Here is a 24,231-nt window from a genome sequence, read left to right on the forward strand (position 1 = left end):
GGCCCACAACAGCTCCATGGGGGTCTCTCCCTGAGCCCCACAGCAGCCCCACGGGACATATCCTTGAGCCCCACAGCCCAGTGGCTCAACCCCGCGGCTCCATGGGGTGTCACCCTCTAGGCCCCACCTCAGGCCCCGCCACCGCCCCCCGCCCGCGCGGCCCCTTTAAGAGCTCGGCCCCGCCCCCCGCGGTCGCTGCCGGGGCCGCGGCTGCCGCTGCTGACAACAAGATGGCGGCGGCGGGGCCGGCGGGCCCCGAGAGCCGGGTGCTGGGCTACACCCTGCACCGCTGGAGCAGCTTCTCCTCCACCTACCTGCCCGAGTGAGTCCCGGCTTCGGCCCCGGCCTCGGCCCCGGGCCTCCCCGCGCCGCGCCGGGCTGCCGGGCCTGCGCTGGGCCCTCGCCGTGGCCTGCGCCGGGAGGCCGCGGCGGGCGGCGCTGCGGTGGCGGCCGCGGTGACGGGGAGCGGGCCCGGCTGCTGCTGGTGGCGGGGTGCTGGGGCGGCCCGGGCTGGCCTGAGCCCCCGGCTGGTGAGGGGAGGCCCGGCCATCAGGTTTGGGGGCGGTGGGTAGGTGGGTGGGAGCGGGGGGCTGAGCACCGGGCGTGAGGGGGGAAGGCAGGGCGGGGGGCGATCCCCAGGTGCGGGCGAGGGGAGGGACGCGCCTCCGGGGGAGAAGCTGGCCGCAGGTTGGAGGGGAGAAAGGGGCCCTGTGTGGGGGAGAGGGGGGGAGAAGGGTAAGTAAACCTTCCCCCCGCAGGTGCGGGTGTGCCGGGTGCTGCGGGCCGTGGTTGCTGGCAGCCGGGGCTCCTCTCCTGCCGCTGACCTCGGCGGCGCTGGGGGCTTCGCTGGGCCGCCCTGACCTGTTCGGCCTGGGTCTGGGGGAAGGGGGTCACCTGCTGCCCTCGCCTTCTGCTTTTTAACAAAAAAACCCCTAACTTTTTAACTAAAAAACCTGCCAAACTTTTGGTTTGGCGAAAGGAGACTGGGGCTGTGTTTTACCGATGACTTTAACAGTCCTCAGTTTGCGCTGCCATACAAATGTGAACCCATCCTGAATGGGAGGCTTGGCTGTGGGGCAGCCCAGCTACGGCCTGTTAAACCCCTTCAGTTACTGAAAATAAAATTTGGAGTGACTATACCCTGGTCTAGGTGTGCTATTTCAATACACCTTTTCGATAAATTAGCTTCAGTGTTGGAGATCGGGGGGACTGTTAGGAGTGCAGTGCTTGGACACCTTAGTCGCTGCAGGCTGTAGAGTCTTGTCTAATCATTGATGGTGCTGAATTTAATTTAATAACCTTTGACTAAAATACATTTAAGTCACCCACTATCAACAAGTGGCAGGGTTGCCTTATTTGTTAATTATTAATGTCATGAATTATCTCTGCTTTCCAAAATGAAGTGAATCTTTAAAAAAAGTTTTTCTGACTAAACTCCTAGCCATTGTATCTTTCTGTGTATTTGCTTTGTTAGATATTAAAAAGAACTGGATTCTTGTCTAATGGATAATTTTTGGTGATAATTGAGTAATCCCTTTACCTTTTTTGTTAAAAAGACTTGACTTTAAGGTATTTCTTTCAGGTCTGTGATCATGCTTGTAGTTATTCCTATTAGCATTTCTGGCTTTCAACGCTGTATTAAAGTGTTGGTCCCTGAATAGAAGGGTGACAGTCTGCTATTGATCTCACTGATGCAATATAAAAAGATAACACGGTCTTTCTCCTGATGTTCCTTTCCAAGGCTCCCGTTAGTTCTTTTTGCTACAACGTTGTGTCAGGAATTAATGTTCACGTGGTATCTGCAGCGATGCCCAAAGTCCTTAATGTCATTGCCTTCCGTGATACAGTTCCCTTCCCTGTAGTAGGGCTGGTGTTTTACAAATGCATGACCTTGCATTTGGCTGTTTTTTAAGATGTTGTTTAAATGTGCTTATCATCAGTAAAAACAGTTTTAATGGCTTTTAAGCAGTGCTCAATAATCCCAGTGATGGGGCTGTTCTCCGGCATGCTGACCTTGGTCTGAGGGATGCTGGTCCTAATGCTTGTGTGCTGTCTTCTATGAAAGTTTTGGGTTTTATTTGCTGTCTGCGAACTTTTGATTCCCATGTTCTGGGAGAGAGCGTAAATGTGATCTGAAATGGAAAGGGGAGGCTTTGACCTGTGATTTAAAATTAAGATTCTCAAAAGGAGAAAATTTGTAAAGAAACTTATGGGAGGGTGGGTTTTTGGGGATGGAGTGAAGATGGAAAACTTTAAAATTGCTGGGACAGGAACATAACATACTGCGGGATGAACATACAGATAGCTAAAAGTTGTCTTATGCAGAACAGAATGATGCTTTTCTGGAAGGATATTGGGAATTCTGGTTATATGGTAATTTAAGTAAGTTTGTTAGCATAACTAGGAAGAAACCACTTTAACCTTGAAGTAGAAGAGGGACTCTGCCGTAAAGTATGTAGGAACACACTACAATTTAATAATGTTGCTTGTTGTTGGGAGCTGTGGTATGGCAAGCAAAGTGCTTGTGGAACAGCAGCAGAGTAGATTACCTATGTTCTGTGTCAGCTAAGTATGATTGAAACATGCTTCTTGAATAGTAGTATGGTTTTAGATATAAAACAAAGCTATGAAATATAAAACTTTCATCACCGCTGTCCAGGGAAGAAATTAGATGTCTAGTAACTTACATCACATCTGCTTATGGTGCTGAAGTGATACTGAAACTTTTCAGAACACGGAAATCACCTGATAACTTCTCTTTTTAATTAAACAAAAAAAACCAAACAAAAGTGTTTTACAAAGACCTTTCTGGTCATGTTCTAGTTTAGGATCAGTAGTCTATTGAAAAACACCAGTTTTCTTTCAATAACATAGAAGTTTCCTGTGGTAAATGCCAGCATCTTTCCTGCTGTGTTTGGTGGTGGTAATAGGGGATTAGTTAGTGCTGGATCCGATGCCTGGCTGTTTGACCAGTGCTGCAGCGACCTGCATGTTTGCAAAGACCTTTCCAAACATTAAATGAAGATTGTGCTCCTTGAGTCTGCCAAAGAATAGTTCTACTGTTTTTCAAACTGCTGGAGTTGTCCTCCCTTGGCTTGTAGCTACCAGCAGGAAGACTGACTTGGATATTTATTCTAAAAACTCTGTGGGTAGAAGTGAAAGAGCTAGGTTAGTAATAGTGTCTAGTTCCGTCTGTGTTGTAGGGGAGGTTGTGCCTTTGGGAAGAAAATTGATCCAAGAGGAAATTTGTCCGTGAAACATCTGGTGTTTCCAGAGACTCTCTGCCTGTGCAGAGGCAACAGTGTGTTGAAGGCTTCAGCTTGTCCAACTTGGAAAACGCTCAACCCAGCATGTCACCTGAGAGTCCTCCATCCGATCCCTTCCTTGCCTGTCCGCGGTTCCTCCCGGAGGAGTGGAGCCATGTGGGAGGCTGCTCCCAGATGTCTCGCAAAGGACCGGCCTGGGGATTTCCCCACCGCCACCAGTCACTGCACACGAGCTACACAAATGAGTACTCGTGTCTTTTGACATACCCTGAGAGAGACCTCTGGCCTTCTGCAGAAAGTGATGAGCTCAGTCACTTCTTTTTTTGGTCAAGGAGGGAATAAACAATTTGTAGAAGGTAATGTAACCCTTGTTCAAACTTTTTTTTTTTTTGGTAAGGAAGAGAACCAAAAGCTATTGCTCTAGTGCCTTCTGAGAAGCACTTCGTATCCTGGTTTTTTTAATAGCCCGTTTTTGTGCCTGCTCCAGTTTGAACTGCCTGCTAAGGTGAATGAGAGGTGAAGTATTGTGCTCTGTGCCATGGCAGTCCTACCCTTTTCTATTGCTAAATGCTAAATTACTGTATCCTAGGACCATGACTTCTAGTGGTTGCATCAGACTCGTGACTGATGATATCTTGTAGTTGGTTGATGCACTCAGGTCCTTCTGTCACTGTTTTACATGGCTGAAATCCCACTTCAGAGACTATCAAGAGCTTTTTACTGTGTTATGCTAGTCATGTACCTTTGTGAGGAAGTTTAATCCCATTTCTATTGCTCAGATCTTCAGAGTCATTCAGATTTTCCTGTATGGTATCTCTGTAGAGGAAGATTTCCTAGATTTCCTAGGTTTGACTTTAAGATTTTTATTGGTATTTCATTCAGTTATTTCTTGTGCTAAGGTCATCATTAAGAGTATAAAATAAGATTGGTTTCTTAGCTGATAATTAAATGCCATTAGCAACCTCCTCCTAATTGGTAGTCACTTTTTCATTGCAACCCATTTTTATCTATTTCACTGTGGACTTCAGTTATTCTGCTAATTCCGGTCTTTTCCAGTTTGGCGCCTCATGTGGTACTGCATCAAATGCTGAAGGCTGGATTGGTCTGTTGTCGCTTTCCTAGAAAGCATACTGGAACAGAGAAAGATGCAGCTGATTTGTTACAATACACTTAAAATAATTGTGTGCATTTTTGCTGGTTGTCTGTATTTTCATCAAACCAGAGGAAGTAAACCAAGTGAAAGATACTTAGTAAAATATGAGTGACTCATAGCCTTCCAAAGTGAGAATGCAAATTTTTTTTGCTTTTTAGTTAAGAGGATATGACTGTAGGTTCCTGCCCAGTCTAACCAAACTTCTACTGCTCTATTGTGTTTACTCTGAAACAGAGATGTACTCTCCTGTGTTTTCAAATCTAGGGTATTGCAAAGCATTAGCAAGAAGATACTGAGAACATGCGTAACAAACACTTTGAGGTAAAGTCCATATGGATTTAAAAAAAAAAAAAAATCCAGAAAATAAGCTGAATTCCAGCTACCCTGTTCTGAGATTTCTGTAACAGGAAAACCCATGTATTTGTGGCTAGTGAAACATGATTCTCGGTTTCTCCTCCTACCACGTGAAACTGATGATTCAGATCTGTACCTTATGCGTTCGTACGTCTTGTTATAGATGCATCCAGGTCTTGAAGAATCTCGTGTTAAAGCTGAGGTCAGTCATGACTAATGAAAAGGTTTGTTTTTTGTGTTTCGTTTCCTTGACGAGGTGAAGATACCTTCTGTGGAGGTCTCAGCAGTTTAAGGCTATCTAAACCAGACCAAAGCGGTGGACTAGCAAAGTGTGCTTTAGAGCTTTTCTGGCAGGGTGAACAGTGGTCGTTGTCCATATGCTAGAAGTCTTAATGGTATTGCTTATGTCTCATGGTTTCTTAAATAACTTCAGTTACATCGCAGGGATGATTTCCATTCTAGTTGTAGAACTGTGACTTTGGGGTTTTTTTGCACGAATAAGCACAAATGTAGTTTGTTCAACTTAAATTGTTAGCATTTATAGCTTTACTTGAATATTTTAATGTAGCCAATTCGCTTTCCTTGTTCTACTCGCTTTGCCTTTAGATATGGGAAGATGAACAGGCACACCTGCTGGCTGCGGGCAATTATGTCCTCGTGGTGTCTTTGCGATACTGATTGATACTTTTAACATTTACTAAAATGAGCTGGGAATGCCAACACTGACTAATGAAGTGAGCTGGCTGACTCTGTTCCCCTCTGGTGAACTCTGTGTGTAGAAATGTTCTCAGTTCTGCTTCTCGTCCTTTTCAGTGTCCAGTGGAAAGTATTTTTTTCCACTTGTTTGTGTATATTTTCTGGATGTTTCTAGACAATCACTTGTCCTGACAGGCATTTTACCCCTTGCTTACATTGTTTCTGTAGCCTAGGATTTTTCTCTGAAAGCTGAAATTGAGTACTTCAAAACCAAAATATTTCTGTAGAAAATAGTTACCTACAGATTGAATACATCAGTGTTAGGTGCTTCTCTACTGTCTGATAAGGTGAAGTGGTGAGAAAGAAAAAGGTCAGAGAGGTGGAGGTAGTGGAAAACAAATTACAAAATTATGAAGTTGCTCATTCCTTACACTGGCATCAGAAGTCTGATAACTCTTGCTTCCCAGGTAAAAGCACAAATGCTGTAGTATGAGAAGAAATTTCTTTAAGCTCGAGTTAAAATGTAGCCATTATTTAGGTGATCAGGCAGAGTTTTATTCACTGGCAGAAGGATGAAGGTGAAATGCTAATTGCTGTAGTTCCCTGGTGTGACTAACGTGGCAGAACCTGTATTACTCTGATGTTCAACCTTCTCTGGGATGGCATTTTTGGGGAACATTAAGAATGTAAAATTTTCATAGGAGGTGTTAACATCATCAGATTATGGATCATTTGTTCTGTATGTGGCTTTATATCCTGCAAGCTTAATAAAGGTTTTCTAGCTACTGATTACTAATTACTTGCTTAAAGACTTAAACACTGTTTCAAACAGGGCATTTTCCTTGGAATAACTGTTGTTATTGCTGAGACAGCGTGTAGAGTCTGTTTGATTTTTTTTCATGGCAAAGAATATAGTTTCTTATTCTGCACATTCATCATCTTTTTAGCAGATTGCTGTTAGAATGCATGGTTAGGTTTATCACCACCATTGATTTTATGATGTGATCAAGATTTTTCTGTTGAGGTTAAGTGGTGTGTGCAGCATTGATTCAGTCAGCTATCTAGAGGTCAACGTGTTGCAAACTTCCAAAACAAGCCAGTGCTTGACTTACTTTAATTGCATGTTAATATAAACCTCTAAACCCAAATGTAGTCTTGGTTTTTTGACTACAGCCTGTTGAATTTTGTAGGAACAGTGGACTGTAAGTTCAGCTGGGTCTGACTTCAATAATATACTAGTTACTGGAAGGGGAGGAAGGAGTGCTGAAGATGTAGAGTGGTTTGTTACCTTAGGTAGTTGCTATTTTAGTCATCACTTGAAACTCAGTATGCATAATCTTGGAGAAATTATTTCCCGGATCAATTTAAATCAAGGAACACAACCGTATACTTAAGTTGAGGGCAGCAGCCTGCATGTCTGAATTTGAAGTGCGAAAGCAAACTGGTTAATAGCGCTTGCTCCTCCTCTGCTGGTGTGTTCTGCAGTTCCTGGAAAATGACACGATCTTGATAATGGAGAAAAATTGCGCGCTGGTAATTTTGAGTTTGGCGGTGTTTTCCTCTGTCCTCTCTGCCTTTTCTCCCCAGACTGGCTGCTGGGTTCATTATGTCACTCTTAAGCTCTGGGAAGGTGCCTGAAAAACAGTTAAACCCTGCTTAGGATATTACCTGTATTTTTCTTGAATGCTTTTCTGTAGGTACATACTTTAAGCAGCATTTGGCTCTTACGGTAACTATTTAAATACTAATTTCCTAGCCTATTCTTCATGTGAAAGTTGTATTAGTAAAGAGGTGCTCTTAACACAGAGTGTTAAAATGGAGGAAAAAGATTGGGGTTAGGTAAATTGACCTGTGAGTAAGGAATTGCTGAATGAGTTCCCACCCTGCTCTTTCATGACAGCATGCTATTGCTAACTTTCACATTTTGTCTCCTAAAAAAACTGCTTTCTGCTACAGGGTTTGGAAGCTGCCAAATATGAAAGTAATGTTGGCTTGGGAACTGGTGTATCCTTTAGCATGAATTATGTATATTGCTCCAAAATAAGGAATTATTCCATAATGTAGCTCCAGGGGCAAATATTTCTGACTTGTAACGCAATACTTCAAATAACCAGTACTTAACGACAGGCCGATATTTCTTTATTGTCCCACGTTAATATTTTGTCTTCCGGATTCCCTGAGTAGAGTTAGATGGTTAGTGAGAAAACCTTGATTTTGAAAGGAAAACTAATACAGTGAAGGTTGTCCCACCTGGAACCAGGAGGCATCTTCCATAGAGTTTTGGTGAAAAAGCTCCATACCTGATGTTAGTTTGGGCATGAGGGGGCTTCAGTCTGTTTTGTTGAACGTAGTCTGCTTTAAATTCTTTCACAGGCATCGGCTTTTTGGGTGAACTTTTTACTAAGTGTGAAGTTACAGTGCTGATGAATATTAAAGATGTGTTTATGGCTTACATTAGGAATTTATATCTTTACATGTAATCACTTAGTCTGTTTTTGTGGATTCCTCTGTTGAGTGGAAATATTACTAATATTGTGGCATGTAAGAGCATTGTTGCAATGCTGTGAAATCATGGAAGACCTAAATCTACTTCCTGGCCTTTGTAAAATTTTTCCATATGTGCATTAGTCAAACAAAAATACTCCACCAAGTTTGTGATGCTTCCAAAATACAGCGTAGGGGATTTACGTTGATGTGTGCTAGACATTGCTTTCCTCTAATCTTGTTGTGAAGGGTCTGTGCCTTTCCAAGAAAATGCTTTTGGAAATGCCAAGCGAGAGCAATGCAGTACTGAAGTGCGCCGCTCCACCACTATTGTGGAAGATCTGGGAAGTCTGTGTTCAGTGGCTTTTCTGCTGATTGCTGGCAGTAGAACTCCCGATGTTCACACACCGTCTAAACTATTTTCCCAGCAAGATGTGAGAGTTTGTTTTTTTTTTTTTAAATGAAAACTGAACTTTGTTATAAAGTGGCTGCGGCTGGTGATGTCTTAAACTCTGGCAAATTTTACTACAATATGTATTTATTGACTACAAATCCAGTGAGCTGAAGAATCTAATATAGTCATCTTTTTCCTTGAATATTGAAGGGAAGAATTCATCCTATTCTTGGTCTTTTTATCAAGCCAGGGGTTTATTTCTGCTCAGGGAACCTCCTGTAACCTCTCATAGGCTATGGTACTTTGTGGATCACTTAACAGGCTGGATTTCAAATATCCTTGTGGCTTAGATATGTAGAAATGAACACTGAGTATGAAAAGAAATGTGCAAAAGAAAAGGTTCCAGGTAATCTTATGTTACTAATATCAGTTTACTAAGATGATCAGGTGAAGCAGCCTTTATAATTGCAGATTTCATCAGCATTTTAAGTTATTTTCTTTTCGAAAAGTAGGTAGACTTTAAGTACACCGAAAAGATCTGTTGTTTCAGTGACCTAACCATTCTTAGATTTAAAACCAAAGCTAGTGTGAGGGGAGAACAAACCTTGATAATTTTTAAGCTTAAAGGTTCAGCATCACTTACCAGTTAAATTGCATCTAAACTACAGTCCCTAAACATTGGGACAATTAGGCCGGTAATATTCTGTGCTGTGTGAAGTTACTGTGGTTACCAACACACGCAAAGAAGCCTGACTTTATTTTTTTTTTTTTCTCCAATTTCTTTTTCTGCTGTGCTGATACTGATATTACCAACCTGGAGCTGGGAGCTCTTGCCGCTAAGGATTTGGGTGGCTCAGTGCTGTGATACAGTCAAAAGTTTAATCCATGATTTACGGTTGTTGAGTGTCACCGGAATAGAAGTTATTTATCAGGCTCTGATAACTTGCTGGGAATTCACTATACTGCTGCAGGTTTAGTCGCTATTGGTAACGTTTAATTCCTGGCGTGCCAGGAGGAAGCACTGATGAATCAAAAATATCTTGTTTGAAGAAGTCTTAACTGGATGGGGGGAGTGGAAAGGAGTACTTTTGAACTTGCGTTACTGGAAATGTCTGCAACAGTGTCATTTCGTGTTTAAGGAGCGGCTTGTTTTCTGGTAAAGGCCTTTGTGTATCATGGGGCTGGCAGTGATGAGAGGCAGCTTAAAAAAAGTAAACTGTTCATTGAAAGAAATAATTGAGAAACTGGTTTTAGTGGAACTATTTGTAGGCCAGAGCTAAGTGATACCTATTTTGTTGTCCAGTATAGTCAGCTGTGATCTGGTAAGTGTATTTCTGTAAGGTGATTTCTAAATTCATCAGTTTATTTTTGTATGCGGCACTTGCTTAGCTATTTTACTTTTGATAGAAGTAAATTTATAATATATTGGATGTTTCTGTCAGACTCTGCTTCTGAGGAGATGGAAGCAAATTTGAGCAAATGTCGTGGCAGTATAGTCCTTAAAATTGCACTCTTGTGTATGTGTTTAACTCAAACTTTGTTTTACTATGCAGGAGGTCCTCCTGTACTTCTTAGCAGTTGAGTTAAGAAATCCTGTGTTTTAAAAAATGCGAAACCAAAAAACAACACCCAGACCCAAAAAACCTTGTTTCCTGAATGTATCTGCATGCTGCCTAATAATCGTGTATGTTTTATTGTGTTTCAACCAGGAAATTTTCAAGTCTTCATGTCCTTATGCCATTTTAAGCAGAGAACTTTTCCAATAGAAAGGAGAGAAACTTTCTAAGAAAATCTAAAAAGCTTTTTTTTTTAACTGCTTTAGGGGAGAGCCAGAGGTACATATAGATTTTTAAACATTGCAGCCAGGTGGTTTGAAAGCAGCATTAATTGCAGTGAGTCTCTGGGAGGAAGAAAAATTTCTCTTTTCCAGATCCATGGAATATTTTTTTTTTTTCCCCCCTCTGTTTTTCTTGGTTCAGACTGTGTGTATGTTCCAGTGTCTAGGCTGGGCAAGAGTATCTCCATTGATGCTTTGTCCTGGCTGGTGTGATGGTTCCACGTGTTTGAAATCGTTGGACCACCACGTCTTACAGTCCTCTGTAAAGTGGCCTTAGTAGAAAATTTATTCCGTGTATTCTAGTTGCTGTATTCTTGCTAGTCTGTTCTGGGATGGTTGTAGGAAAAAATGAAAAACAACATCATGTGGACAACCCCGAAGAAAGTATTTTGTCCGTTTTCAGTCAGGCTGTGCTTTCGTAGCACTCCAAATGCTTTTTGCAGCGTAATGGCGTGGTACCTCAGCGGTTTTCTAGAAGAGCTGTGTCTGAGTTCCAAGTCCTCTTGGAGACGCGTGTGCCCTTTGCTGCACAGCTGCTCTCTGAAGAGCCATTTGAATGTGCCAAGCAAAGCCAGTGTTTTGGATTTGTTTATTCTTAAGGACTTGTTCCTAAAGTCATGGATTTCTTTAGTAGCAGCTTCATGAAAATATTTAGGTTAGATGCAAATTATAGCAGCCTTAAACCTAATTCGCAGTATATTCTGCAAAGTCATCTTATTTCTCCCTTCCTCCCCCTTGAAGCAAATAAAAACTCTCCCTTAGTGATTGTAACGCCTAAAACCACAGAGCTTTTTGCACTTGGAAGTCCTCTGGTAATACCAAGCGTGGGGACATCTCTAATTCCAGCAGAGATCACCCAGCAGTTGGTACAACGGATATGACGGTTTCTGGGTTGGTACAAGGAAAAATTATCTACTTCCAGCAGTTGCAAGACCAGCATCTGCACGGGTAATAAAAAGAGACTTCCACTGTGTTCCGCCAAGAGGGCTTTCTACATAAAGCAGCCAGAACGGTCTACGTCTCTTACTTAGCGATGGGAATGCTTGCAATAAAGGCTTAGATGCTAATAGCCATGAAGGAATCTAGCTTATGAATTTAAGGCACACCAGTACCGCCTCTGGGCGTGTTATTGTTTGTGGTGCAAATAAAATGGCTCCTGTTTAGCTTTTAGTGTGGGGTAGGATTGCCCACAAAGTAGCAGAGGTACCATGACATCTAATTTTTTCGAGTAGTTAGTTGCCAGTGGGAGAGTGGTATTGGCAGTTCACTCCAGTATGAACCCCTTGTCCAGATCCAGCTGCTCATCTTTTTTTTCCTCCTTTTGCGCTGGCACTAGTAGTAAGCAGAATTGGAGAACTGATGTGACTAAAGCAGTTATTTATGCTAATCTTTATTATAGCTGCTGGTGTAGGGAGGGGGAGGTAAGGCGTGAGTGGGTGGAATGGTCCCTCTTGGCAGTGTTGTAGATTTATGCTAGACTAGGTTTTGTATCTACAGTTCATGATTATGAGTTATCTCAAACCGCATTTAATGGGTTGCTTTTTTTACAGGAAAAGCTTGCGTAAAACTATTTGGTACTTGCGGTAGCTCAAGGGCTTACAAATACCTTTTTTTTTTTTTTTTTTAATGCCTTGTGAAAATTACATAGAAAGTCATTGAGTTAATGGAATTTTCACTTCTAAAGTTTCTCAGATTTTATTCTAGGTGTCATATCTGAAAAGCCTGCCTCCAGGTACTGTGTAAGGGTTTTGTGATGCCCAGAAAAAGGGCTTTACGTGGAAAGAGGCATCTGTCATTAGGATATGCATCTGTGTGTTTCTTACTGTCTCGTGACTGCTGGAATGCTTGAATTCTTCCAAGCCCATAATTTTTCCTAAACCGTTATGGTAAATTGACTTTGTACATACGGACTTCTGTCTTCAATGTTTGTTTAATCTTAATAAATTAATAACCCATGTATTTTTACACATATCTATAAGTCCATTGACACTGCTATCTTTTATCTTTTAAATTTCTTTTTAGCCTTAATTTTGTGTGAGCTGCCTGTCCCTTGTCTCTGTCTCTGCAGAAGGATTTTTATCTTGTCTAGCTGTACTGATTGAGGTCCTCTTTGGTTGTGGCAAACTGATCTTTGACCCGGAGAAGCAAACAAATCTGCTTCTAAAAATACGATCTTTGGGATCCATCCCAGTTATAAAATGCCTCTTTGCAGCAGGGCATTATCTGGCCACGTAATAGTGCCAATTCCTGTAAATGTTGCTCAACGTATGAAGGGCTTATTGTCTAATGTTTAAACAAATGTAATAGCATCATAAATAAAATTTATTCTGTAGGGTAAGTTGTCTTCTTGCATGCTAGGATAAAGTTGCATAAAGGAGAAAATCTTACAGGGTTATCTGGTTTTATCTGCCTTCGTGTCCCTTCAGTATTTAATATAAGATTCATACCTCCTTCAAGTTTAGCAGTTTTTTTTCTCTCTCCAGATATTAAAAGGCATTAAGAAATTCGTAAATATCCTTTTGGCTTGCCTATGGCATGGTATAGGAGACCGCAGGTATGATTCTTCTCAAAACAAGTGTGTTTTGGTTTCTAGTGGTGACTTAGCTTTGAGACTGGCAACTTCTAATAGAAATCTGTGTCTCATCAGTTCCCAAATTCTCCCCTTTGGTTTGGTTGGTTCGTTTTGTCCCTGTTGTAAATGAGAGAGACGAGAGCGAGGTTTTCTCTTGCAGTTGAGCCTTTTTGCGCTGCAAACTAGATGTATTTAGTTGGATGTTTAATTATGCAGACCAATGGCGTGACCTTTCCTATTTTGATGGGGTTAGAGCAAGAGAGTAGTGCGTGTCCGTATGCTGTTCAAACACATTTTCCCCATTGGGGATGCGTGAATAAACCAGCTGCAGCCCTGGGCCGGTGCTGGCATTGCTGTGTTAATAAATCCCATGCTATGATGGAAACTAGCTAAAGGGAGAGGGAACCTGAGTTTTGTTCCTATGCTGTGTAAAAAATCATGACATGTCTCTTGTAAAGCCCGCAGATGGGCAGCCACTAGTCCAGCTCTCTAAAATGTATGTATTTTAAGGGGCCACCCTGGTCTAGCTCCTTGCTGTCTCCCTTGTCAGGGTGCAGGACTGCTTGGATACCGTTGCTAGCGTGGTGATTTTGGTCTGCCCAATGTAGAAAGAGCGAGCTAATTTCTCAGTCTGTTAATGCTCAACCTCTGATTTAACCTCTTTCCCTTCTGAGCTTTTATATGAGCACTTTTTCCTCCAGCCCTTTGTAATAATCCAGATGCTCGTGTTCTTTTCCTCCTACACAGCAGATGGAGATGGCATAAGCCTTTTGATGACTGCTTCCTTCTTTTTATACAAGTTTTACGAGCTGGTGAGTTCGTTAGTTGGACGTGGTAGGGCTCGTACGCCCTGTCCAGCAGGTGGTGCATCGTTACCTCGCCAATAATTATATATATTTTAGGGATTATTTTTTATAGTTTTTAATTTAATCTGGGAGGTGAGCTTTACCGCGTGGCTATAGGAGAGGGGTAGGCAGATCCTTCATATGTTTATCATGGTTAATCCATTTCATTTTAGCCAAAAAATCTATTCTGAATTTATGTTAATTACCTAAGTGCTGTGCTATTCCAAACTAAGCAAGCGACGCAGAGGTAATTTTGCCAGTTGAAGAGTTGAACTTCTGCTTTCCTGTGTGTTGTTCTAGGCTTCTAGCTCATATGAGAAATACTTGTTAAAATTTGGCATGAGTTAGATGGTCATCTTGCGCACTCCAAGAAAGCTTAAGTAGGTTAGCAGCTCGCTCTCTCCATTCCAGTATCTCCTGTCTAGTGAAGGACAGTTGTTGGCTTGCTAACTGTTCTACTGCTCATCATTTTAACCTTATTGAAAAGTTCTTACCCTATTGAGGTGAGTGAGACCGTTTTTTCCACTTCATTGTGGACTTGGGCCTGCGTAAATTCATCTGTTTTACATTTATTTCACAATTTGGATTTTTTAATTTCGCAACTTGGAGCTCCATTTCACAACCACAAGGCTTGGAGGCGTACTTTGATGGATTCTGTAAAGTAGCGATGTAGAAGATTTTCTATAAGAGGGGAAGAACCTTGGTCTTTGCCTAGCGATTTGGGTAGTTGCATGAGGATGTTATTGATGTGCAAGTATGACAGATCTTACTGGAGATATGAAATACAATGTGGCTGTTATTTAAATTACTTCTGGCTTCTCATTTTTTAGGAATATCTTGGTGGACAAGCCCAATGATCAGTCCTCAAGATGGTCTTCAGAAAGCAATTATCCTCCCCAGGTAAGCATCTGAATCTCTCCAACTATATAGCTGTGTTGTACAACTTCATATATACTGGAGTTTTTATGTTAAATTTTTAATTTTTTTTTATTTTAAATTTTTATTGACAGCCTTTATAGGCTACCTTCTCTCAGTAAAATGCAGGTTGTTGTGTTGGTATGTTAGGTGTTTATGATTCCAGCAATTAATTTGTGATCTTTCAAGAAATGCTTTTTTTGCAGGGAAGTTTCACGGTTCATCCTTGACAATCGCGGTCGTACTGGAAATAATCTAACCTTATGGTTAGATTAAGCTGCTAATGAGGCATGCAGGTCCCCCTTTGTCAGCACTACTGGAAACTTGTAGATTGCTGGCCTTGCATCCTAGATCTAAGGAGCTTGTATTTGTTTCTCCTAACAGCGCATTTAGAAACGTAGACTCTGTTTAAAGAGACATGAATGTCACCTCCTCTGCTGGTTAATCACCCTATTAAAATAAGATTTGTATTGATTTTAGCGTGTAATTTGCTTTTTCACTATTAATTAGATTGTTAGATTATCCAGAAAAAATATGCTTATCCTTTTAGTTAATTTTTTCTTCAGTAAATGTATTATCCTTCTCTTTATGCTAGATCTATACTTTATTCTCTGTTAGTGTTTGATCAGCTTCTGTATCTCTTATGCTGGTTGTTTTAAGTTCTTTTGTTTAAAACACTGATGCACAGCAGAGTGTGTTGCGCAGTATCTCTCTCATCCAAAGTTCTTCTGCTTATCTACTTATTTAATCCAAATATTCTTCATGAGTTAAGTTTCACAGAAAATTTTTCTCTAGGTAAATCCTGCTGCTTTGCTTTGAAGGTATGTTAAAAATCTGTAGTCTAGACTGGCGGCTCCCTATAGCAGCAGGTTATCCCATCCAGCTGAAAGGCTTTCATCTTGATTTTCATGATGAAGTGTTCTATACTGTTGTGTCTGTAAAAGTGTGGGTTTTTTTTTTTTTAGGAGGAGAGGGAAAAAGTATTCTGTTTATGCCATTAACGCCTTTCATAAACCTGCTTATGAAGATTAATAATTTTGATTCGCTTGATGCTTCTGTGTATCTACTGCTCTTTTAATTTGATTTTTTTTACATGTATATATTTTGATAAACAGCATAGGAATTTAATCCATAGCCTGAAGCAGTTTTAGTCTATCTAGGAACTATTGATTGCAAGGTAATGGGTATTGAGCGTGTATTGTATCCCAGTCTGTGCCATCCTTAACTTGCTTTCATGCGGGAAGCACGGGTTTTTCTTAGGGCTCTCTTGTTCCCAAGGCAAGGTTGGCTTGTGGTGTAGCTTTGGACTGGCTGTTTCACCTGAGGTGCTCGTAGCTGTTGCGAAAAGTTGCTCTTTCATTTTCTGAGCCATCCCGAATATTTTGTGCTTTTAAAAACTTGATTCTGGAATGGGAATACATCTCTTGTAACTGGATGCTTTAGAATATTCCCAACCTATGCTTAAAGCTGACCAGCAGTGCTACAAGTTATATTTAAGCATGTAGATTAAGCAGGGAATAATTAGTGACTTCTGTACAAACCACATGAGCTTGTTAGAGATGTCTTCGAACAATTTTATGTGTATTGATCATGGCCTGAATGAAGATGCTGTTGCAGAACTACTGAATCTAACCCTGGAGAACTGGGCACTGCCCCACATGGTAAGCGAGTCATTTAAACCAAACTTTTGAAAGGAGAGAGACAAATTAACGTGATCTCTCGTATGTATCTGTACAAGGTATCCAGATTTGAGGTCCTTTGATCTGACTTGCAAAAAGTTAGTCTTTGTAGTGGCAACTGAGATTGATTGGCAAGAGAGTATTTGAGTTTTCTTCTGTGTTATTTAAAGACAAAACCAACAGAAAACCTGGCTGCCTAAGCGGAAAAGGCCATCCTGCTAGATTCCTCTTACTTGAATCTCTGTATCCAATAGTGAGAACGTAAAATGCTGCTCAGTGGCTCAAGTATTCAGCAAGCCCAACCCTGAACGCTGAGTGAGAGAGATAATATATTCGCAGTGTCTCTAATATGTACTTTAGCTAATTTTCGTGCTTCTAACCTGAGTGTTTAATTATTCATGTAAAGCATTTTTTACAGGATAACTTCTCTGTTGAAAAAATAACTGGAAAGTGGGAACGGGGAATTAAAATTTGCAGAAGAGACCTGTGTGCAAAGAATGCGGTTTTTGTTATCTTTGTGTATGTAGAGAGAAACAGTTCCAAATTGTGTTGTTTCGTACTTGACAGAAGAACTTCAGATTTGCTTGCATTTTGCTTAAAATAGCTAGTTCTTGCACCTGGCCCATTGAAAGACTGCCACATTTTAATGCAGGTAAAGCTTTTACACAGGTTTTCAGCCATCTGCAAGAACGAGGAAACAGAAGTTCTTACAGCAGATTCTTAGCTTGGAAAATTTCAGTCTAAATAGTGGTTGACCGAATTATAAGTGTGGTGGGGAGAGAAGTGGGGAGGAAATTAGATGCTTTATGTTAGAAGTTTCGTATTTCATATTCCAAAGAATGATCATATATACATATGACTTAATCCCCAAATAAACATCATGTATCCTATGGAAAATGAAGTTTCAAAGCATTTTATGGCTTGTGTATCGGCATCACTTCGTTTAAAAATTGATCGCTTTTGCGGTGACGCACTTGTTAAACCGTGGCAGCGGCCATAGTAGTCCGGGACAGGAAAAACTCAGTAAAATAAAGCTTTACTTGTTTCAAACTTCACTGGCTGAAACTAGGGCTAAGACAACACAAGGACTAATGTCAGTCGTGCTCACTGGAATGTGCCATGCGATATTTTTAATAAGCTCTGCAACCCTAATTGCTAGCGTTTGTCTCATCAGAGTGTCTCACCTTAATGTAAGGGTTTAGTAATTCCCTGCTGAGGTGGTGATGCTGTGCTGGCTTAGAGGTAAAAATATGAGTGAGTCCCTAAACGTGGAATTACTCCCTTCCCTTGTTGATGGAAATAAAAAACCTGTCCAGGCACCTTTTCTTTCAGAGCGTTCCTCTTGCTAGGATGAGCATGAATCAGAAGAACATGGGTAAAAATCTGAGGATGTGCTCACCGAAGATCCATGCTTTGCAGTAAATGTGCCGGAGTCTATATGAAACCTTTTGGAAAAGGGAGAGAAAATGAAAGTGGAAGTCTAGACACTTGAAATGCTGCCATGTGACTATATTTAGTAAAGGGTTTTCCTAGCTTTATGGGTATGGTAGAGTTAAATAATTCTTGTGGCCATGAAAGCCACCAGTTGGTTATGAATGAGTGCCAGTGAAAGGAAATACATATGACAGCTGTTTTTCTGTTTATTAAACTAGATATCTTTCTTGAGTCTTGAAACAGAATGACCCAGAAATTATATATTCAATAACAAACCTGTTATGTAGTAACCTATTCAGGCAGAAGAGGGCTGAGTGTCCTATTTTTAAACTAGTTCTAGGCTTACATAGGAAGTGTGAAGCAATAAGGCTGGCTGAAGACCACGGCCCTGTCATAAATGCTCATCCTGAATGGCTCCAGCGATGGTATGACTTGAAAGACTGCATGCAGAAGATGATTTAATTCCCCCGAGTGGCTTGATTAATGCGTAGAACAAAAGGATAGATTTTTATTTAGCCACAAGTTTAATTGCAAAAGCAATGGGTAGGTGGACAAGGGCAGTCCCTGTCGGGTGTCTTGGTTATTTTGTGTTTTTATTTTCACATGCAGTACAAGTTTCACTACTCCCTAATAAAAAATGCTTGAGCAGAAATGGTTAAAAAGAAAGAAATTAATAAAATACAGTGTGACTCTAATTGCACAGGCAGCTTGCGTAGTGCAGTTTGGAATCCGGTCCAGTGTATTTGATGTGGAGATGTAAATTCTGAACAGTTAAAAAGCATATGTATAAAGTTAGTGGCACCGTCCAAAAATTGGTTTCAGTTTTGCATCTGAGAAGACCAGTGTTCCTCTCTTGGTTTCCATCCTGCTGTGTAGATTGTATCAGGAACTAATTTGAAGTACATTAATAAAATTTACACTCAGTTGTGTGATGCAGAAGCATGCATATGGTTGTCATCAAATGGTAGCACAGACCAGAGCTTCAAAAAAGTTTGGAATTTGCTGCAGCTCCCAGTGTGACGGGTCTGGATTTGGTTGTTTTTGGGTGTACTGTAACAAGCTGTTGAGGTGCTGAAGTGCTACTTACTCTACTCTGCTCTTTGTGCATCTTCACTTACAAATGTGTTTAATCATAAAGCAGAAGTTTTGCTCTTCTAATGTTTTGTAGCATCTTTTTTCTAAGTGTTATAATTTGATGCTTAACAGTTAGGCTGAGGTTTTTGCACAGTTACTCTAATTAGTGTCTGTGTGCCATGCCTCTAATGAACAAACACTTCAGTTTATAAATGGGATTTTTGGAATACTTTGTGAATACTTAGACATTAAATGTACTGGTGTTGCTTATAGCAATAGGATGGAAAAGTGTCAGATATCTCGGTATATGTATTTGTCTGATATCTAGTAGACTTCTTCTCTCCAGGTTTAAGAAATCACTTGATCTTACGTACGCTTCTATCACATCTCTCGAAGCTGTAGAGAATAGTCTGTCACATCTAAAATCCTGGTAGCAGTCCAAAAATATCCATGCAGCCAGCTGTTTGCAGCTCTTGAGGCAATGTATTTTTTCAACATCAGTGAGATTTGTAGCCTGTACCCACAGTGGCAGCAGTATGTGTTTGTGTTTATACGTAAAAACAAAAAGTGTGTCTATGTATGTATATATATGTGTGTGTGTGTTAAAAAGTACAGAAATGCATACATAGGTACAGGTATTGAGCCACAGGCTTTAAAGCAAACCTGGTTTTTGTTTCAGTCAGCAGCTAAATTCACAAAAAGGTTGTCTTTAGCTTTTGTGCTTAAGTTTTCTGTAACATCGGCCTGACTCAGCAGGTGATGGGGTGTGTGGGAGCAGAGGGGAGGGCTGCAGAGTTCCTTCCCTGTCCACAGGCTTAAGAAATCCCCGCTAGCCATGCGGGGTAATCGCCGTGCCTTGCTCCCTTCTGGGCATGTATGCCAAGTTAAAGGATTTAACGGCAGTCCTGGATTTCTCTCCCTTAATTGAGGGTAAGAATTGAATAATGCGGGATGAAGTTTGTGCCAAGCTTTTGCAACTCGTGTGTGGTACTTGAGAAAGTATGACCTAAGCTTTAGGTTTGTGATTCCAGCAAGATTAAGAATTGCAGTTGCTGATGCTGGTAGCGCTAGCTTCACTTTTTCAGCTTTGGGAGAAATCTGCAGGGAAGATATAATGGTGTAGGAGGAGTTCTTAGACGTTGTTGTGTACTGTCTGTTCTGCATGGGAATTTTGGCAGTGGGCTGTGCCATGTATCAAGTACTGCCTTGCTCGTTACAGGACCAGCCTTTTGCTCATCCTTTCCTTTTCTCTGCTTTAGAAAATCTGTTTTCTGTGTAGAACTTTGTTCTGAAGTTTGGGATGTGCTTTGAGACAAAAGCATGGCTTACCGCTAGTTAAAATAACAGCGGGTTCTGACATTTAAATGGATGGTGTTCTTCACAAAACTAGAAAGTTTTCATCCAAAAAAAAAAGAAAATCTGGGAAAGCACCAAAGCATTCTTCTGTTGCACCCTAGCAGTGCCGATACTGGTTTATTTTCTTCATTCTGAAAAAATTTGAGTTGCTGGAAACAACTTTGGCGGTAAATCCTCCTTATTCGAAATAGGTACCTATCCAGTCTGCATTATCAACTGTAACTGGTACGAGTATTTCTAAGCTAAGCTTTTTGTAAATGTAGTGAGAACCAGCGATGAGATCACGTGTTTATCGTGACGCTCTCTAGAACGATGTCAGTACTGCTCCTCGATTCAGAATTAGTTGCTTTATAGGGCCACGACAGAAAGACTGAGAACTAAATGGAAGGGGAAAATTTGTTCTGCTTCTCACCCAAAAGATGCACTTCTAGAGTGAGATTGTCCCATAGATAGAGCTGTATAGGACAAACAGAGTGATGCCCATGACGCTTTATGGAGAGGTACTAGTCTCTGCTCAGGAACCATGCGTGCAAATACTCTGCTTGGTGTCGATGAAAGACTCAAAATACTGCGTCATGTCTGGTTTGGCAGTGCTGCTTCTTGGAGGAAAGGGCTACCAGCAGTGCCTGCAGTGGGAGGTGTCCTACAACGCCCTACCGATCTGCTTGTACTGTAGCCTTGATCACAGGGTTTTGTAACAAAATCCAGCAGGATGAGTAATTTTGATTCTGCGTTTCGTCTTGTTTCTCTGTTGTGTACTGCTTATTTCTGAGAGGTTAGGGAAGAGAATTAAGCGCGTTGCTTTGAGGTATAAACTCGACATATTCTGCAAAACAGGATGTCTTCAGACTCCCTCCAAGACCTGTTTTGTAGGGGAAGGTTAAATAAACTTGGTGCTCGATGGTCCCCGATGGATGCTGCAAGCACTTCTCTGCATACGCTTTTCAAGTGGAACAGATCTTTTCCTCCAGCAGTGCTGGTGAAGCTGGTAGCTGAGGCCTGAAACTAAATAATCTGACTATTCACACAGGGTGGGGAGGACATCTGTGTAAGGGGGGAGCACATGTTCACAAGGGAGAACATTTTCATCGTTTTATGTGTAAAGCCCCTTTATTGTCAGTTAAGTGGCTTAGTTTTATTTGGTGTGGTTAATAAGCAGTTGGTTCCTATGTTAGCCACACATGAAACTTAGTCTGTGTTCAGTGGTTAAATAGTGTCAGCCTAGAGAGGAAAAGTAATTTGATGTTCTCTTAGCATGTGGAACATACTGTATTTATCTAATTGTGCATTCAGTTTAGGTTTCATTTCAGGCTGTAGTGGGCGTTTGAATCATCGCTCTCTGTAGTTTGATCCTATTTGCCAGATTTCAGGAAGTCTTGCATCCAACTTGAAGGAATGTATGTAAGCCCTGAATAGAAATGCTAGGAATAGGTAGTTCAACCAAATCTTTTTTCCTGGATAAACTGCTTTTAAAGTAATATTCCTAAAAAACGTTTGCTTCATTCCAGGAACAAAGGAGAAAATATAATAATGGGGAGGGATCATCTTAACTTTCATTCTTTGGCTTTGTAAACTGAATTTTTGAAGGCTGTAATGCTTCTCCCTTGGTATGTTTTGCAGCCTTGGCTTTATTAAAATTCACTATTCTTTCTTCTACAGTATTTGATTCTGAAACTTGAAAGACCTGCCATAGTCCAGAGTATCACGTTTGGCAAATATGAGAAAACGCACGTCTGCAATTTAAAGAAGTTTAAAGTCTTCGGTGGGATGAACGAGGAAAACATGACAGATCTCTTATCCAGGTAAGATGCGATTTCATCAGCTACGGTAATCATAAAGGCTGGACCAAAATGCTCTTCCCCTTCACCCCCAAGCAGACACATGGCTACCAGTGTCCTAGAGCTGTGGTTGTGATCCTGCAATTAGCTGCCCATGTGTTTATGGTCAGGTCAGAGAGCAGCAATCCCAACACTTGCTCCAGGAAGCCTTCCTTATTCTGCTCTAACCACAGAGGATTTGTGGAGAGCGAACTCTCGGAGATTTGGAAGAGCTGAGAGCAGGGCGCAATGTTGCTGGATTGCGATTCCTTCCTTCTGTGTGCTTGAGGCACGAGAGAAACGATTCCTCAGGTGTGGGTAACTTAATTTGGGCTTTTAGAAGCTACTTTAACCTGCCTATGTCAAGAACCTCATTGCAGCTGTAAAGGTCTGAACTAGTCAGCTGCTCTGCCTTTCTTCAAATGGGTAAATAAACAAGCAAATGGAAACCCATGTTTTCCTTTGTTTAGTTTGATTTGGTAGTTGTTCTGATAGGGACTAAAGAAAGAGCCTTTTGGCTGTTCAAGCTATCCAGAGCTTCCAAGTAGTTGGTAAATTTGCAAGGGCCTTTTAAGGAGTCTTCTGTTTCAGAAAGGGAAATGATATTTAAATATCTAGGAGTACAAGAGAAATGAGTAGCAAGAACTAGTCTGTTTTTGGAGGCCTACAGAAGGAAAGTCCACCTCCAGGGAATATATGGGTGTACATCATCTGTAGTCAAGCGGAATAGCCGTGGAGAAACATGGGAAGTTCTTTCTGCAGGTATCCTTCAAGACCATATAGAAACTAGCCACAACCCTTCCCACCCTTTCACCCTCTTTAGATAGACCAGTCTTGCAATTTGACTTCATTGCTGCCGGAATTGCAGGGGAGGAGGTCTTAGTAGCATAGTAATTATTGATCTTTAATGTCATTTCACTTGTACTGATGTTTAATAAAAATCCTTATTTTGGGACCTGTACTTGCATCTTCAGTAAAAATGGAGTTAAGATTTTTGATAAATTATACTAAATATTTGATATTTTAATAAAGTAATGCCCGTAAATGGATCACAAAGCACTTTGGCAGTGTGATAGTTCTGAGAGCTGGTCCATCTCCCTCTTAAAAAGGGAAAAGTGCAGTTCAGGCAGATCGCTTGCTGAAGTCGCAGGGTCACAGGCAGACGAGCAGCATTGATCTGATGTCAGTTCCCTCCTGAAACCAGTAGCCAGTCCTGCCTCCCAGGGAGATATAAGATGGTGGATAGCAGTCCAGGCATTGGTCCAGCATGCGTACTTATGATTCATAGTAATATGAAATAAGCTTCGCATTTCAGACATGACCTAGATTGCGTTTATTAGCTAGTCCTAAAATACAAGGTAAGATTTAGTAACCTTATTTATTTTTTCCCACAGTGGCTTAAAGAATGATTATAACAAAGAAACATTCACCTTGAAGCATAAAATTGATGAACAGATGTTCCCCTGTCGATTCATTAAGATAGGTAAATGCATTTTTTCAGCATTCTGAGTAGAAAATAATCTCTTCTTATACTTGTGCCAGTCTTGGCACTTGTGGCTTCATTGTACTCAGGCAAAGTATCCACAATAGCTGTTCCATTTCATGATCTTTTAGGCTGGTTAGATTGGAACACAGTGAATCCTGTTACTAAGAAATAATAGCTTCATAATTTAAATCCTGGGGAATGAAAGCGAGTAATTTTCAGAAATACAGTTGTTGAGTCAACTAATTGCTGGAGAAGCTGCTTACTGTCCTACTATAAATTGCTATATAGAGCTTTAAAAAAATCATTAAGCTAAATACTGGTAAAAGTTTCAGTGTTGACATCCCTAGAGCTTGAAAAAGATTGGAGTCTTTTGTTCTCAAACACGCTTGCAACACATAGAGCAACAGCAGAAGCCTTCCTTGTTCTCTTCCTGCTACACTAATCGTGTCTCGTCTCTGGCTAAAGGTGACCTCCAGGGGCAAAGAAGAATTATACCCCTATCATATGTCTAGTCGTGTTTCTCTGGTGAAGCTTGCTAAAGGGGGTGCTAACGAAGGTTGGTTACTGTGACTCGTGATGGGAGCAGGTCAGGATCTCTCTTCCTTGCTTTGTGCAGACCAGAGAGACCAAGTGCCTTACAGTGGCTGGCAGTGATACTGGTTGGATTTAATCCAAGAATTTAGAGCCTTGCAGCTTTTTGTAGCTCAGTAAATTTATCTTCCCCTTCCTACCTAGTGAGATAGTAAAAGAATGACTGGTTTTAAACTAGCTGTTTAAGGTTAAAAATAGAGCAAGGAGGTAGTTGCTGAAAAATGAGATGAGATCCTGTTGGCTAATTTAGATGAATCTAGGAGTGTTTTGAATTCCTT

At 41.1% G+C, this 24,231-nt stretch overlaps 1 protein-coding gene across 3 annotated transcripts in view; it reads left to right on the plus strand.

The window, feature by feature from the left end:
* The first annotated feature begins 203 nt into the window (after positions 1 to 203).
* MKLN1 (muskelin 1) overlaps positions 204 to 24,231 on the plus strand; it is a 104,209-nt gene continuing 80,181 nt past the window's right edge. Inside the window, exons 1-4 of one of the 3 annotated variants that reach the window (XM_082310450.1) lie at positions 204 to 322; positions 14,432 to 14,501; positions 21,719 to 21,861; positions 23,271 to 23,359. In XM_082310450.1, coding sequence (XP_082166576.1) covers positions 231 to 322; positions 14,432 to 14,501; positions 21,719 to 21,861; positions 23,271 to 23,359 — 394 coding nt within the window. In that variant the 5' untranslated portion in view covers positions 204 to 230. Of the gene's footprint in view, positions 323 to 511; positions 531 to 14,431; positions 14,502 to 21,718; positions 21,862 to 23,270; positions 23,360 to 24,231 lie in introns of those variants that run through there. The other 2 variants (XM_082310451.1, XM_082310452.1) reach the window with 2 other exon arrangements.

The sequence above is a fragment of the Platalea leucorodia genome (assembly GCF_965183815.1).
Source record: "Platalea leucorodia genome assembly, chromosome: 4".
Taxonomy (NCBI): Eukaryota; Metazoa; Chordata; class Aves; order Pelecaniformes; family Threskiornithidae; genus Platalea; species Platalea leucorodia.